This window comes from Mesoplodon densirostris, chromosome 1 (genome assembly GCF_025265405.1).
Source record: "Mesoplodon densirostris isolate mMesDen1 chromosome 1, mMesDen1 primary haplotype, whole genome shotgun sequence".
Classification (NCBI taxonomy): Eukaryota; Metazoa; Chordata; class Mammalia; order Artiodactyla; family Ziphiidae; genus Mesoplodon; species Mesoplodon densirostris.
In genome coordinates this window covers 148,813,834-148,829,600 of record NC_082661.1, presented here as the reverse complement: position 1 = coordinate 148,829,600, position 15,767 = coordinate 148,813,834, and the positions used below count along the sequence as shown (strand labels likewise).

Sequence of the window (15,767 nt, the reverse complement as noted above, 5' to 3'; positions counted from 1 at the left end):
ATTGGCTTAAGCCAATCAAGCCCCACACTGTGAAACTTGAGATGAGGCCATGGCCATTCCACAAAGGGAAATACATTTACTCATGTCCACTTGTGGATTAGAAGCTTAAATCTCTCCGTTCTCTAAAACACATTTCCGTAAAATTTTAGACCACCCTCCCAGCTCTATTAAGCACAACAGGGAGTAATTTTTATTTCCAGGTTAGAAAAATGCATCAAAAATAGAGTGTTTCAAATAGCAAAGAGAAACACTAACATCCAGATGCTTGTATATATGTACTAGCTCCATGCATCTTTTTTTTTTTTTTTTGCTGTACGCGGGCCTCTCACTGCTGTGGCCTCTCCCGTTGCGGAGCACAGGCTCCGGACACACAGGCTCCGCGGCCATGGCTCGCGGGCCCAGCCGCTCCGCGGCATGTGGGATCTTCCGGGATCGGGGCACGAACCCGTGTCCCCTGCATCGGCAGGCGGACTCTCAACCACTGCGCCACCAGGGAAGCCCAACTCCATGCATCTTTAACCAATGACATCAACTTAATTTTCTGTGTACTTTCTGCCCCACTAAGAAGTCCCCAGGGGCTGAGAGGAAATTTTGAGAGCTTCTGTGTAGTTATTGTTGCTATAAAACAATATCCTTGGTATCCAAGGGTTCGGGCTTTGAGACACTGTATGAAGTCAGTGGTTCATAAAGGAAACCTTTGGTAAATAGGTCGGTTGGGTGTGAGAAAATTGATGTTTGCTCTCTGTGGCAAAATGTTCCTGTGTAATCTTTGAATAATAGTTTATTTCTAGGCTCTCCCCTTTGGATCCAGCTGCCATTATTGCTCCCATGAGAATTCACACTTCCACCTGAAATGGAGTGAGCATTCTTTTTTCCCCAAAATCATCTGTAATTATCTCAGTACCTTGAACACTAAGCCTAAAGGGTTTTAGTTGAACAAAGTGCCAGTGAGCTTGGGAATACAGACCCAGACCACTGACTGTATAAATCGTTGAATGCTATTAAGATTCACATTGATTGATAGCCATACTCCAGCTCTGTTTATGTGCATAGTATTGAAGGGTTCTGCTGCCCCGCAAAAGCAGAAGACAGTGAGAGGTTTGGGCTCACCCACCGTCTTCTCCCCTCTCAATCCCAAACGGCAAACCATCTCTGGTCCTTCAACTCTAGATATCGTTTACATAGTTCTCCCCTAGAATCCTACAATTTGAAGATCAGACTGAGGTTGTAATTTATCACCTAGTTACTCAGTAAGCCTAAAATTAATAAGCAGCTTTTTCCATTTCCTTGGTGCCCAGACCCACCTGTAAGGCCTCTGTGAGCAGAAGCATTTTAAGCAAGGAATAAATCTGGCTCAAGAATGCTACCAAGTAAGTTATATATCAGGCTACCTATCTGAGTCAGTAAACATAGACCCCTAAGCAGTAAACAACATTCACAAAGTCATTTATTCATAAATATGTATTGGATACATGACTGTGGACAGAATCTGTGCTAGGCATCAGGAAATTTTTTAAAGAATTAAAAAAGGTCTTTGCTTTCAAAAAATGTGTAATATAATGAGAGATGAAGGAGACAAAAGGCAGAGACAAACACAAAGCTATGTAAACAGGTGAAATATTTGCATGATAAGATACACTATGTGACTGACAGGAGCTCATTGGAAAGCAGAAACCACTCAAGTTTTTTCAAATAAGGAATTTAATAGAGAGAATTGGTTACAAAGGTTGGACGAGCTGGAAAAGCAAAAGAGAGAAGGAAAAAAGGGTGTTAAAGGAGGAAAAGCCAGAAGCAAGTGCCCATGAGCCTGAATTTGTTGGATCCTATTAGAAATGCTGTTCTGGTTGTTTGCAGAGTTTCCAGAAGAGGGGCCGTGAGAGGCAGCAATCACCAGCAACACTGCCACACTGCCAGAGACAGAATCAAGAGCCTCGCCTCCCCCTTCTACCTTCTAATCTTCAGCCTATTCTTCCTAGGGGCAGCATCTAACAGGAAGCCAGAGAGACAGGGAGCCCAGCCCCAGGGGTACAGAGCAGAGTATGGAAAGCAGGAGAGGCACAGAGACAGCAAATGAATGACCAGCACAAGCCAACAGAGGTTTTCCTGGAAAGCTCTGGTAATTCCAAATCTGGAGCAAATAATTCTTCCCCAGAAGAGAAAGAGAATGTATCAATCCAGATTCTGCTGCATATAACAGAAGTCCATTTGGCTAGCTTAAGCAGAAAGACTTTCAATAGAAGGAAGTGGTGCTTACAAAATTAAAGACAGAATTAGCAGGCTCTAGGCTGGGCAACTAGAAATGACTCCCAGTATCACAGTGCAGACCGGCCCTCCAAGGGGACTGATGGCTTCACCACAGTCGGGAAGCTGGTAGTCAAGTAGCTCCTGCCATGTGTTGACTCCAGGACCGCAGAAAGCTAAAACCAGGATTCCTGGTTCCAGAGCCATCTATACTGTATGAGCTGCACCAACAAAAGGAGTGCCTCAACTATCACCTTTGACATCACTTAACTTCATTTAATAAGGCTACCTAAATCTTATCCACTACCTTGTTGCAAAGCTTTCCTGAAGATTAAGACACATGCTAAAGAAAGCCAATGCATACAGAAGGATTTAGAAAGGAATTTTGTGGTGAAATATGTAACATTTTACATGAAATATGCAAGCTCCAAGAGGGCAGGAGCCACGTCAGTTTTATTCACCACCATAGCCGCGGTAACTTTCCACCCCCTGGCACATAGTCAGCGCTCAATAAATACCTACTCATTGAATGAGTAAGACACACACATAGGTTAGTGCCTGGTTGTCGTTAAGGTTAGTAGCACAAAGCCAGGAGTCTTATTTTTTAGAGCTGTCTTTGATTTTCCAATCTGTTTATTTTAACTTTAGAATCACTTTGTCTAGTTCCCAAAATGAAAAGCTCATTGGTGTTACTAGGCAATCACATTAAGTTGTAAACGAACTTAATGATGTTGAGTCTTCCTATTCAAAACATGGTATGTCTTTTTATTTGTTCAAGGCTTCTTTTGTGCTTTTCAAAAGTGTTTCAAATGTTGCTTCATATAAGTTTTGCCTGTTTCTAAGTTTATTACTAGATATTTCTTGTCTCTATTTTAAAAAGGGTCTTTTCTTCCATTATAAATTTTTGTTTTTATATATGAAAGCTACCCATTTCTGTGTAGTAATTTTGTACCCCATAATCATACTAATTCTATTGTTTGTAAAAGTCTCAGTTAATTCTTTGGGGTTTACTGAATATACAGTGGTATAATTAGCAAATCTTAATAGTTTAACCAGCAGTTTTCCAACTTTATAGTTCAATTTTCTTTCTTTTACCTAATGGCTAGTATTTCCAGAAAAATGTTAAAAATAATAGCAATGGTAGTGGACACTCTTATTTTGTTCTTAACTTTCATGGAAATATTCTAGCGTTTCCACAATAAGTGTGATTCTGGCTTTGAGCGTGAGATAGATATGTCTTACCATGTTACAGAAATATCCATCTATGCATATTTATTGAGTGATGTTTGTTTTGTTAAAAAACAAACAGACTGGCTATTAAGTTTTGTCAAATGCCTTTTTAGCACCTGTGTATATAATCATATGCTTTTTTCTCCTTAGATCTGTTAATATAATGAAGTATATTACTAGATTTTCTAATATTGAATCATTTGCACTCCTAGAATAAACCCTACTTGTTATGCATTGTTATTTAATGTACTGCTGGATCTTGTTCTGTTAATATGTTCTCCTTCGTTTATGAAAACAATTTGGAAGTTTTCATTTTTCCCCTATACTTTGGAACTGTTTAAGTAGAAATAGAATTATCAGTCTTAAATGTTTGAGTCTGGTGTTTATTTGTTTGTAGGGGGTAACATCAAGCTATTTTGATCTTCTGTCTCTCTTGATTTGGGCTTTAGCAAATGCTTTTCTTACGAGAAAATTATCCATTTTATTCAAGTTTTCAAATTTGTTTGCATTGATTTGAGCAAGGTAGTCTTATAATTCTTTACAACCCGCCTGTTTCCAATGAGCTTTCCCTGATAATATCTTAGTTATCCATCCTGATTCATTTGTTTCATTGGAGTCTTCTGTAGGAATAATTTCCTCAAACAGGTCCCTGAGTGATATATTCTTCTCTGGAATTCTTCTCTGGAAAGAAGTGGTATTTTGGTGGGGAATGGGACTCTTGAGTCTCTGAGTTGCTGTCCTTTTTCCTTTACTCTAGATGTTCTGAATTGTTATTCTATAATCCTTTCCTTTCAGAAATCTGAGAGTTTTTCCTGTGAAAATACCTTGTACTTTGTGTCTGGAAGATTGTAAAATTATTCTTTTACCCTTGGAGTTCAGGAGTGATATCACGGTTACATAATATAATGAGCCCTTCAATATGCAAAAAGTTTATTAAATTCAGGGAAATTTGTATTTTCTTTTTGTGTATTATGGCTCCTCTTCTTCTGTCAAGAATGCCCACTATTCATATGTTAGCTTTCCTAGATGAGTCCTTCAAAGAGCTTATGCTTTCCAAATCTCTATAATTTTGTTCAAACTGTCTTCCAATCCACTAACCTGGCCTCATCAGTGGCCATCTTCTTTTCAATTTATCTAACACTCTTTTTAAATTAAAAACTATGGGTTTTAGTACAAGGAAGTAAGGAAGTTTTTGTGCTGTAATCAGATATCCTTATATGTTCCCAAATTTTGAATAAAGATGGGAAATGAAACGTTCAACCTATCATCTGCTTCCTCCACCAGTTCTTCTCAAGAGGAGCCATCTATTCTGGATGTTATGCTTGTTTTCCTTCTGTAGGATGACTGGATTTTCTTATAAATATCGTTGTGTTTCTCTTGCATATCCCTTGGGATTTGGACCCAGCTGCCAGAGCACCATAAATGGAAACAGTGTTCTAGCTAGATGAAAACCATGGGGGGCTCCAGGCAAGCTGTCATTCCCCTACTGATGCACCAGGAGGTAGTTTCTCTCTCTCTTCCTCTCTCTCCCCACTTTTTAAACTCTCCTACATCTTATTAAAGGACTGTGAAAACAGCAATTCCTCCAAATAGTCACAGAAGGGGCAGCTGCCTTCATTTAGTAGCCCCCCCCCAAATCCCTTCACCCAGCTTTCTTCCTTAATCTCACTGTTCTAACCCCATCCAAGTACCCCATGCCAGTAGTCCCCCAGTTCTCTCCTGTCCCTGAGGGGAAAAACATCCCATGACATCATTGTCTACTAGATCCAGACAGAACTGAGACCTCACATTCCCCAGATCCCACTTCGTGCTGGGCTTAGAAGTTCATAGTTGAATCGGAAGTGGAAGGAAGGGCATCAGGGTTGAGTTTAAGCTGTCGTGTTGCCACTAGCCATTTCCCCTCAGAGAGGAGGTTCTTATTCTAGAACACTTAAATGGGCTCCAGGGGAAGCCATGATTCTCTGAAATTACCGTCAAATTGTATTTATTTATCTATCTATACATATGTATTATATGTATGTGTTTCTGTAGAGTTTTTTCAGAAGTTTTTTTAAGAGTATTTTTTGCAGTTTTCTGTTCACAGCAAAATTGAGGGGAAGGTACAGAGATTTCCCATATACTCCCTGCCACCACACATGCATAGCCTCCCCTGTTATCAACATCCTCCACCAAAGTGGTGCATTTGTTACAATTGATGAAATGATGTGGACACATCATTATCACCCAGAGTCCATAATTTGCTTTTGGGTTCACTCTTAGTGTTGTCCATTCTATGGGTTTAGAAAAATGCATAATGACATTTGTCTCCCAATATAGTAACATACGGAGTATTTTCATTGCTCTCTAAAGATCTGTGTTCTGTACATTCATCCCTCCCCACCCCCAACCCCTGGCAACCACTGATCTTACCATCTCCATAGTTTTGCCTTTTCCAGAATGTCACATAGTTGGAATCATGCAGTATGTGGCCTTCTCAGATTGACTTCTTTCACTTAATAATATGCATTTAAGTTTCTTCCATGTTTTTTCGTGGCTTGATAGTTCATTTCCTTTTAACACTGAGAAATATACCAGTTCCTATGTGTACAACAGTATCAAAGGACCAAAGGACATCTTGGTTGCTCCCAAGTTTTGGCAATTATGAATAAAGCTACTGTAAACATCTGTGTACAGGTTTTTGTGTAGACACAAGTTTTCAGTTACTTTGGCTAAAAACCAAGGAGCAAGATTGCTAGGTCATATGATTAGAGTGTGTTTAGTTCTGTAAGAAACTACCAAAATCTCTTCCAAAGTGGCTGTTCCATTTTGCATTTCCACCGGCAATGAATGAGAGTTCTTGCTGCTCCACATCCTCTCCAGCATTTGGTGATGTCAGTGTTCCAGATTTTGACAATTCTCATAGGTGTACAGTAGCATCACATTATTGTTTTAATTTGTGTTTCACTAACAGCATGTCATGTGGAGCATCTTTTCATATGCTTATTTGCGATCTGTATATCTCCTTTGGTGAGATGTCTGTTAAGGTCTTTGGCCCATTTTTAATCAGGTTTTTTGTTTTCTTACTGTCAAGGTTTAAGATCTCCTTGTATATTTTGGATAACAGTCCTTTATCAGATGTGTCTTTTGTATATATTTTCACCCAATCTGTGGCTTGTCTTCTCATTCTCTTGAGTTCAGAAGGTTTATTAAATTCTCAAAGAGATGTTAAGAATCACAGTCTTACAGAGCCATACCTAAATTTGGTGGAAATCCCCAACATGCCAATTAGTTCCATGTAGATTGATCTAAGTCCAGTGGGTATCGAGGGTCTCACAGCCTCTCGGACACCGAAGATTATATCTAAAATTAAATATCTTCCATTTCTATGGTCTACTTGGGTCATTGTAAAATAGGTTACTGAATATGAAAGATTACCCTTTGAAGAAAGGGCAAGTTCTTGAACTAGAAGAAGATGGTTTTAAGAGAAATAAAATAAAACAAATTGAAACATATTATAGTAAATAATAACCTGTATAGAGTGGCAAAAGTAACAAATACAACACAGTTGTGAGTGCAATGAGTTCAGGGATAAGAATTCAAAAAAGAGCTTTTTGAAGAGAAGCTAGAAGTGTTTAAAACAATAAAGTGAAGATAATTTTATTTCCCCTCAAAATAAAAAGGAAAAAGACCTTAAATTTTCTTACATTCTTTCAGTGATATGTTGATGGTGATTCTTTGGCACTTGGCATTCAACTTCTAAATTTCAAATATATTACTCTTTATCTCTTGAGAAAATGTTTCTGGTTTAATCAAAAGTTAGTAGGCAAAATATCTACTACATTATATGGTTACTTTTGAAACATAAGCCCTACTAATTCTAATGGAAAAGGATTTGATGCTTTTTTATTTGAGGTCAATAAAAATAGAAAATAACCTTAGAAAGATCTTTTTTTGTCTCTAGCAGATAGAAAGATACAAATATAAAGCCTTCTGTATGTTTTAAATGATTTTTAGATTTTTTAATATATTAATACATTTTTTATTCAAGCTACTCTGATATATGACCATAACCCAAGCAGACCCATGGCAATTGGGAGCAGAACTGGAAGGGGGAATAGATTTCAAGATAGATCCTTCTACCACAGTCTACAATCCTCTACACATTCACTTTAAATTACTTAAACCTCACTACCATAAGTATTAAGATATAAAAATATGATCAAAAATTCACATATTTACTAAAATTTTCACCTATATATTAGCTATAATCAAAGGCTATAAAGAGAAGCTTACCTAATTTTCTTTGAAAAATGTATACTCTTCTTTGAATGTCTTGATCATTTAATGGGTCTGTACTAATTTGATCTTTTATTATACTCCATCCCTTTATCCTTTCTGTTCCCCTTTTAACAAATATGTGCTCAATTATTATACTTGTTGTTGTTAAGTAACACATAGTCAAAATCTATGCCCAGGCACCTAGAATTCAGGCATCCCTCAATCTAAGCGAAGAGTGCCCATTAGTGGACACAATGAGAATAAATATGCAGCAGTGATATCAGATATCACTGAATGATCACAGAGGTTATGTTCAGTAAAGCCAAGTATATCCACCTTCTCAAGGCAGCCACAACCAGCCTGTCAGAAACAGCACTCAACATGAAACCTCTTATGTTATCCCAATTTAAAGCAAGATCATCTTATCATCAATTGCTGGGAAATTTCTCTCCAAATCCCCAACTGTCTTCAAAAGGAATTTCTAGGCCAACTGAATTCTATTTAACTCTGCTGTTTCTTGGTTTCAGATGGCTACACCACGGATGACATTGAGTTTTACTGGAATGGAGGAGAAGGAGCAGTAACAGGAGTGAATAAAATTGAGCTTCCTCAGTTTTCAATTGTTGACTATAAGATGGTGTCCAAGAAGGTGGAGTTCACAACAGGTGAGGATGTTTCCCCCAAAGTGAACTAGCGATGATGAGAAAGGAGATGGCTGCCACCAAATGACCATCTGATTTTCTTTTCTTTTCTTTTCTTTTTCACTCAGGGGCATACCCACGACTGTCACTAAGTTTTCGTCTAAAGAGAAACATTGGTTACTTCATTTTGCAAACCTACATGCCTTCCACACTGATTACAATTCTGTCCTGGGTGTCGTTTTGGATCAACTATGATGCCTCTGCAGCCAGAGTCGCACTAGGTAATGCATTCCCAGCACTACAGAGAGCTGGTGGGATTTAACGTCAAACAACAACCAATGATAAGAATTACAGGCCAGGGTGTCTCTCACAGAGAGCCAGAGAATGAGATTCCCGTAAGAGTGCTGGATAATAAAACATCTATGTGTAAGCACTTACAGGGTGAATGTTTTACAACGTAATATCTTTTTATCATTTTACCAAAATAAAACACAAATCTTGGAGTACATTCAACACTATACAAGTGCTTCTTAGAGAATACTTTAAAATTCTCATGACACTAATATTTTACTAACTTTGTGATTTCTTCTTTGGTTCCTTCTCTTTACAGTGGAGAATATTATTGCATTATTCTCAAATGGATTTGGAGAAAGCTAAACCTTGTGACCATTAACAAGCCATGTCAATATTATCTTTCAAATATTAACTATAGTTAAATTGTATCGCTCTGTCTCCCTTAAATAGAGCTCCTTCTGTTTGAATAAGGCACAGACAATTCATCAGCTATATTAATGATCTGTGATCAGGACAGAATAAAAAATGGTTTCCTTTCCAGGGAAACAGAATTCAGAACTAATCTTGCCATGGTTGAGTAATTGCTGTAAGCTAAAAGGCTATATTTGAGATTTTAAAGGATTCCTTGGAAAGTTAGAATATGTAAGGTCTGTCTGATGTATCTGGGTATGTGTGGGTCTACCTCGTATTTGACCCTAGAGCCATTTCAGTTATCACTTTCTGGGGCTTATTTACACACACACACACACACACACACACACACACACATGCAAAAGAACATCATTTATTACTAAGCTAACATATATAGTTCTTCTCTTCTGAGACTACGGAAATGGATTAGATGATCAGCATACCCTTTCACCCCTAGACTAATTGTCAACTCTACAGCTCATCTCTATTGGTTGAGTATATAAGGCTCACAAAGTCAAGTGCAGGCAGCCCCTTATCAACCTTTGAACATTACAAGACTAAGGAAAGTAGACAAATAATTTATCATATCATACACATGTATCTGCACATATTATTTGAATAAGTGTATACGCTATGGTTAAAGAAAAAACATCGGACAGTGTCTACAGTAGGGAATATGAACTATCAAGGTCATGAATTGTGGTTCTCTTTACACATCTATCCTCAAAGCTAATAATATTTTGATTAGAGGTGTCAGCATATACAGATGCTGAATAAACCTGTTCTTTGAAATGTAAAACCTAAGGTATTTTAAACCTTATCTAAGTGAAAAAGACATTTACTTACTAGCCCTTCTTGCTTAAAAAATTTAAGCCAAGGAGTAGAAGCAGAAGTGGAATTAGTAGATTTTAATGAATTATTGCTTCTGTACAGAACATTAGGTAGAATTATGTTACGGGAAATTTTAAATTTTATTCAAAGAAATAAATAGGACCACTCATGATGGCATTTAATATCAGTCCAGACATTTAAATTTATCACTGATCTAAACTATTTTAACCTTTTGTATGGTAGTTCTGACTTCCTACTTTATCTGTTCTCCTCAAGTTTAGTAGTCAAATCAGGGAATCTAAATAGAATAATCTGGCTGGCAAATGAGTGCTAAACTATTTTCTTCCCTTTTCATTTTCTAACTTCCATTCCCTTTGCCAGTTCTCCTTTGTCTTTAATATCCATTTCACATTTCCTATCTTTATTTTTAAGGACCTCCATCAAGTTTCATGTTTTACTTTTTCATCTCTCTGCTTTTATTTTAAATGCCTTTGCTTCATACCTCCTTGCTTTTTTCCCCTAGCTGGGTGATCTAAGGCAAAATAACTAATCTCAGAGTTTCTGTTTACTCAGCCATAAACTGGGAATTATATACCTGCCTTATCACACACAGGCTGTTATGACAGCCATATAATTCATAGCTGTAAGTGTTTAAAACTGTAAAAACACTATACAAATGTGTAATATTAGTATTACAGCAGAGTTTACTATTAGATATAAGTATCACTTCCTATTTTTCCCAATTATCATTTCATCACCATAATCAACACAAAATATTATACAGACACACAAACATTATATTGTTAAGAATGCCATATTTAACAAAGTAGACAAAGCAGAATCTTCCTTTTAAAAAGACTACACTCTAAAATTTCTTTAACCAGTTGAATTTTTAGGAAGTCTTTTCCTGACTCTGGGGCACTAATTCATTCTAGTCTCTGGAATCAAGGAACTAGAGGTAATATTTGAAAAAGAAAAAAAAAGCAATAAGGTTATGTTAATTTTAAAATACATATATCAGATACTTGATGCAAGTCATAAACTTTCTTATTTGTTTCTTCTTTTCATGTTGACTCACTATGAATGATGCATTATAATTTTAAAAGACCATACTGACCCTGTGACCTGCGTGTATTACAGTTGCATGCAATGAAATAGGTCTCCTCAAACTGGTCACCAACTTTCAGTTCGGTAGTGACTGCTATGGTGATTAGTATTACAAGGACAGATTTAGGAGGGACATGACAGAGACGCTGAGAAAAGGAAGGAAAGAAGGAGGTGTCATGTAGCAGAATGAGGGACATTTGACAGTAAGCAGTGGGCATATCAATGAAATTTTAATATTTCCATCTACTTTTCTTTTTCCTTTGTGCATTATTTTTTTAAAAAAACAGTTTTCGGGCTTCCCTGGTGGCGCAGTGGTTGAGAGTCTGCCTGCCGACGCAGGGGACGCAGGTTCGTGCCCTGGTCCAGGAAGATCCCACACGCCGCGGAGCGGCTGGGCCCGTGAGCCATGGCCGCTGAGCCTGTGCGTCCAGAGCCTGTGCTCCGCAACGGGAGAGGCCACAACAGTGAGAGGCCTGCGTACCGCAAAAAAAAAAAAAAAAACAGTTTTCAACCCAGCACTCACAGAGCATCCCATTTTATGATTTACTTATGGACTACGTAGGGAGCCTGCAGCTTTGTCTTTCAAATTGTCTGCCCTTTTTGCCCTGTGGTTTATTGCATTACTGCCATCATTCTGGAGCACCAACAAGAGATCGGCATCTGTCCTCTCAATCTTAAAAAGGGAACTTACCAAGTGCGTTCAGCTAAGCTGTGTCTTTCTGTTTCATAGGAATCACCACAGTGCTGACAATGACAACCATCAGCACTCACCTCAGGGAGACCCTGCCAAAGATCCCTTATGTCAAAGCAATTGATATTTACCTGATGGGTTGCTTTGTATTTGTGTTCCTGGCTTTGCTGGAATATGCCTTTGTAAATTACATCTTCTTTGGAAAAGGCCCTCAGAAAAAAGGAGCTGGCAAACAAGACCAGAGCGCTAATGAGAAGAACAAACTGGAGATGAATAAAGTCCAGGTAATATATTAAATATTCTTAACCATCTTCTTCTGAAATTCAGCAGCAGCATGGTGCCCAGAGCTCTCATAACAGAAAAAAAAATGAAATATTAGTTTATCTTTACTAAGGCTCCAAGCACCCTTCATTTCACATATTTGAAAATTGACAATTGAAGATGTTAGGTTGAGGTTTACATAGATTAATAACATACCTGGGCCTGCACCCCAACCCTAAGTCCATTATTCTTTATTTTAAATTATATAGTTGTGAAACTATACACAAAAGAATAATTCCAGATCTACTTAATAAATAAATGAGAGAACTAAAGTGAACAAACTCTTACTCCTAAGTGGCAATGAGGCACTATAGCACGGTGGTTACAACCACAGAATGGAATCAAACTGCTTGGATTTAATTCCCAGGTCTGCCACTTACTGGCTTTAGAACTTCAGGCAAATCAACCTATGTAACTCCTTATCTAACCTCTGCTCTCAGTGTCATCAACCATAAAATGGAGATTACTATAGTATACCTATCTCTCAGTTATCATAAGGACTAAATGAGTTTTGTTACTTCTTTTAAAGTCTATTATTTGGAACAATACCTAGTACATAGTAAGAACTCAATAAGTATTAGCTATTATCATATACAAGACATTGTCAGTATTTTTCCTTTGCTTTTCACTGGCAGATCTTATGACCTGTGTTCTCACTGTGCATTAAAATAATGTTTTGTTTATCTTTTTAAAAATCCCTATAGTCTCTACTTCTGTGGCATTTTTCACTGAAATCATTTGACAATTATGTGCACTGAAATACTGGATCCACAACAAATTGTTTTCAAGATGGCACACAGGGTGATGACTCAAATATTCATTCACGATTCTGAGCATTTGGGAGTACTGCTCTGAATGAGACGAAGTTCCTTGCTCTCATGGAGTTTAGATGCTAATGTGGGAAGACAGGCAGTAAACAAACAAGCAAGTATCGAGGGCATAATTTCAGGTAATAGGAAGTGCTACAAAGAAAGTAAAACAGAGTAATGGCCAAGAGAATGTTTGGGGTCAGGTTCAAGGGAACAGGGAACTTTGATCAGGTGATCAGGAAGACCTCTTTGAGGAATTACCATTTGATCTGACACCTAAGTGATGGAAGCAGCAACCATGCCATGTCCATTCTAGGCAAAGAATTGTGTGACGTGTTAAAGTACTGAGAGAAGACCAATGCAGCAAGAACATAGGAAGTGAGGGAGAAAGAGAATAATTTGAGTTGTGGCTGGAGAATCAGGCAGAAGTCAAATAATGAATCTTCAAGGTGTTTCTTCATGCTCTTTAGTAGGATATCAAAATTTGACAAACACTGTCAGGTAATTAGAAAATTACAAATGAGGAAAACATACAGATTCAGCCAAATGGGCAAAATTCAAAGCAACACACTCAAATAAATTTATACTCTTGTGTAAAACACTATGCTCAATGCCATGGGAAAAGGAGTAGGCATGATACTTGCCCTTGAGAATCTTCTGATCTGGCTGAAAAGAAAATTATGAATGGATTATAAAATAAGACAGGACAGCATTTATCTTGAAGAAAGGTTGAAGCTTCCTATTATCTGATCGTAGCCATACCAGCTTTAAAAGTACTTTAGCAGTAAAAATAAATTTTTTAAAGAAAGGACTTCCCTGATGGCACAGTAGTTAAGAATCTGCCTGCCAATGCAGGGGACACCGGTTCGAGCCCTGGTCTGGGAAGATCCCACATGCCGCGGAGCAACTAAGCCCGTGTGCCACAACTGCTGAAGCCCGCGTGGCTAGAGCCCGTGAGCTACAACTACTGAGCTCACAAGCCACAACTACTGAAGCCTGCATGCCTAGAGCCTGTGCTCCACAAGAGAAGCCACCGCAGTGATAAGCCCGCGCACTGCATCGGAAGAGTAGCCCCAGCTCACCGCAACTAGAGAAAACCCGCGTGCAGCAACGAAGACCCAACGCAGCCAAAAATAAATAAATAAAAGTACTTTAGCAAAAAAAGTATTTAAAAAAAGTACTTTAGCAGTAGTTTTCAAGACCACCTCTTTTCTACTCCCATTCCCATCTCAAGTGCTTCTAAACCTACTAGCTGGTCCTCTGTAGAGCTTGGAATGTGCACTGATATATCATGACAAAAGCCCTACATAGATAGATAAAGTGGTGTAGGTTCACTGGTAGGAAAATTCAGAAAATATATACTGAATAGACACTCAATGATAGGTAGAATTTGGAGAGGTAAAATGAAGAAAACAGGGCTTTTCAATTGGCTAGAAAAGCAACGTTGTCCAGAGTCAGTAACTAAATGGAAAGGTCAGGCAAACTGAAATCGAATTATTCAGATAAAATAAGAGATTATAAAACAAACTTTAACCAAACTCTGGGCATTTGCCTTGATTTCACCCTAGGATATCAGAGAACTGTTCTAAGGTGCTAAGGGACAAATAAAGGCTGGAGGAAAGCCTCCTATTCCATATCATATCTAGATGCATAATATATACTGCTCTAAAGAGGCCTTAGTGACTAATAGATAAGTAGGATGTTCCCATCTAGCTGATCTTTATTTTATAAGCAGGTGGTTTGAACAATACTGGGCTTAAACAAAGTAATGTTTCATTGGATCTCATATCAGGAAACTTTTATTCCAGGTGAATTGACTTTATTTTGTTTGAATTCCAAGAGAAAGCATAGAAAAATCCCTGAATTGTCAGAAGATGAAACACATAAAGAAAATAAAGATGTATTTTTATCCATAGAAAGCTAGACTAGGAATGCCAGAGATGCTTTTCACAGAAACATAAATAGACAACTTTATGCCAAAATTCAAAAACAGATCACATGAAGACATAGCAGAGTAGTTTATATCAAACTAACGCTCCTAGAGATTAAAAATTATAAACCCTGAGCAAAAGTTTTAAAAATCTGCTTGAAGACATGGAAGAGAAACTGAAAACAAGCAAAAACTAGGAAAGAATCAACTCTCCAATGAAGGGAACTCCACTGTGTGAAATCAGTGTTTATACAGCTTTTCCCCTGAGGCCAGGTGCCAGTCTGGGGACACGTGGGACAGTGAAACGTCTGCCAAAAAACTGCAGTTTTATTGATCTGTTAAATCAGAGCATGCAGTTTGATACTTCCAGAGTTTCTGGAAATTTTAGGAAGAAGTGAAGCCACAGGAAAAATACAAAATCCCATGAATCGTTGGTTGATCCCTGAACTACACATGTACAGGTAAAATGCCAAGAAATCCAGAAGGAAAAACAAAAACAACAACAACAACAGCCGAAAAGCTGAAAAAAAAAAAGGAATGAACAGAGATTTCAGCTGTTACCCGCCATATGGAAGTCAAGGTTTGGAGTTTGAATCCAGCATTTAGGACTGGTTGGTAAATACATTAGGCTTTCCACTAAAACCCTTAGGAGTAAAGACTAAGTCACAAGAGTAAGAGATTCCCCTTGAGTTAAGGGAAAAACTAAAATAGACTCACTCTAACAACTCATAAAACCAAGTCTACACATTCTAGGGGATCTAGTAGTAATTTAACTGCCTTCGAAAACAAAACCCAGCAATCATCAGGGAAGATAACAAAATCCAGTCTTTACAGTGCATCATCAACATGTCTAGTATAATAATAAAAAATTCCTGTACGTGAGAAGAAATAGGAAAAAATGCCCATAGTCAAGAGAAAGAAATTTAGCCAAAAAAAAAACAGACCTGCAAAAATCTTAGAGGTTGGGTTAAAAGATAAGGGCTATAATTAATAATAATAACTAT

The 15,767-nt window shown here is 37.8% G+C and overlaps 1 protein-coding gene across 3 annotated transcripts in view; it reads left to right on the top strand.

Moving 5' to 3' along the window:
• Nucleotides 1–15,767, top strand: part of GABRB1 (gamma-aminobutyric acid type A receptor subunit beta1) — a 401,509-nt gene that overhangs the window by 373,648 nt on the left and 12,094 nt on the right. For 2 of the 3 annotated variants that reach the window (XM_060110382.1, XM_060110364.1), the window contains exons 6-8: nt 8,256–8,393; nt 8,498–8,650; nt 11,743–11,981. In XM_060110382.1, coding sequence (XP_059966365.1) covers nt 8,256–8,393; nt 8,498–8,650; nt 11,743–11,981 — 530 coding nt within the window. Of the gene's footprint in view, nt 1–8,255; nt 8,394–8,497; nt 8,651–11,742; nt 11,988–15,767 lie in introns of all 3 variants that reach the window. The other variant, XM_060110372.1, reaches the window with a different exon arrangement.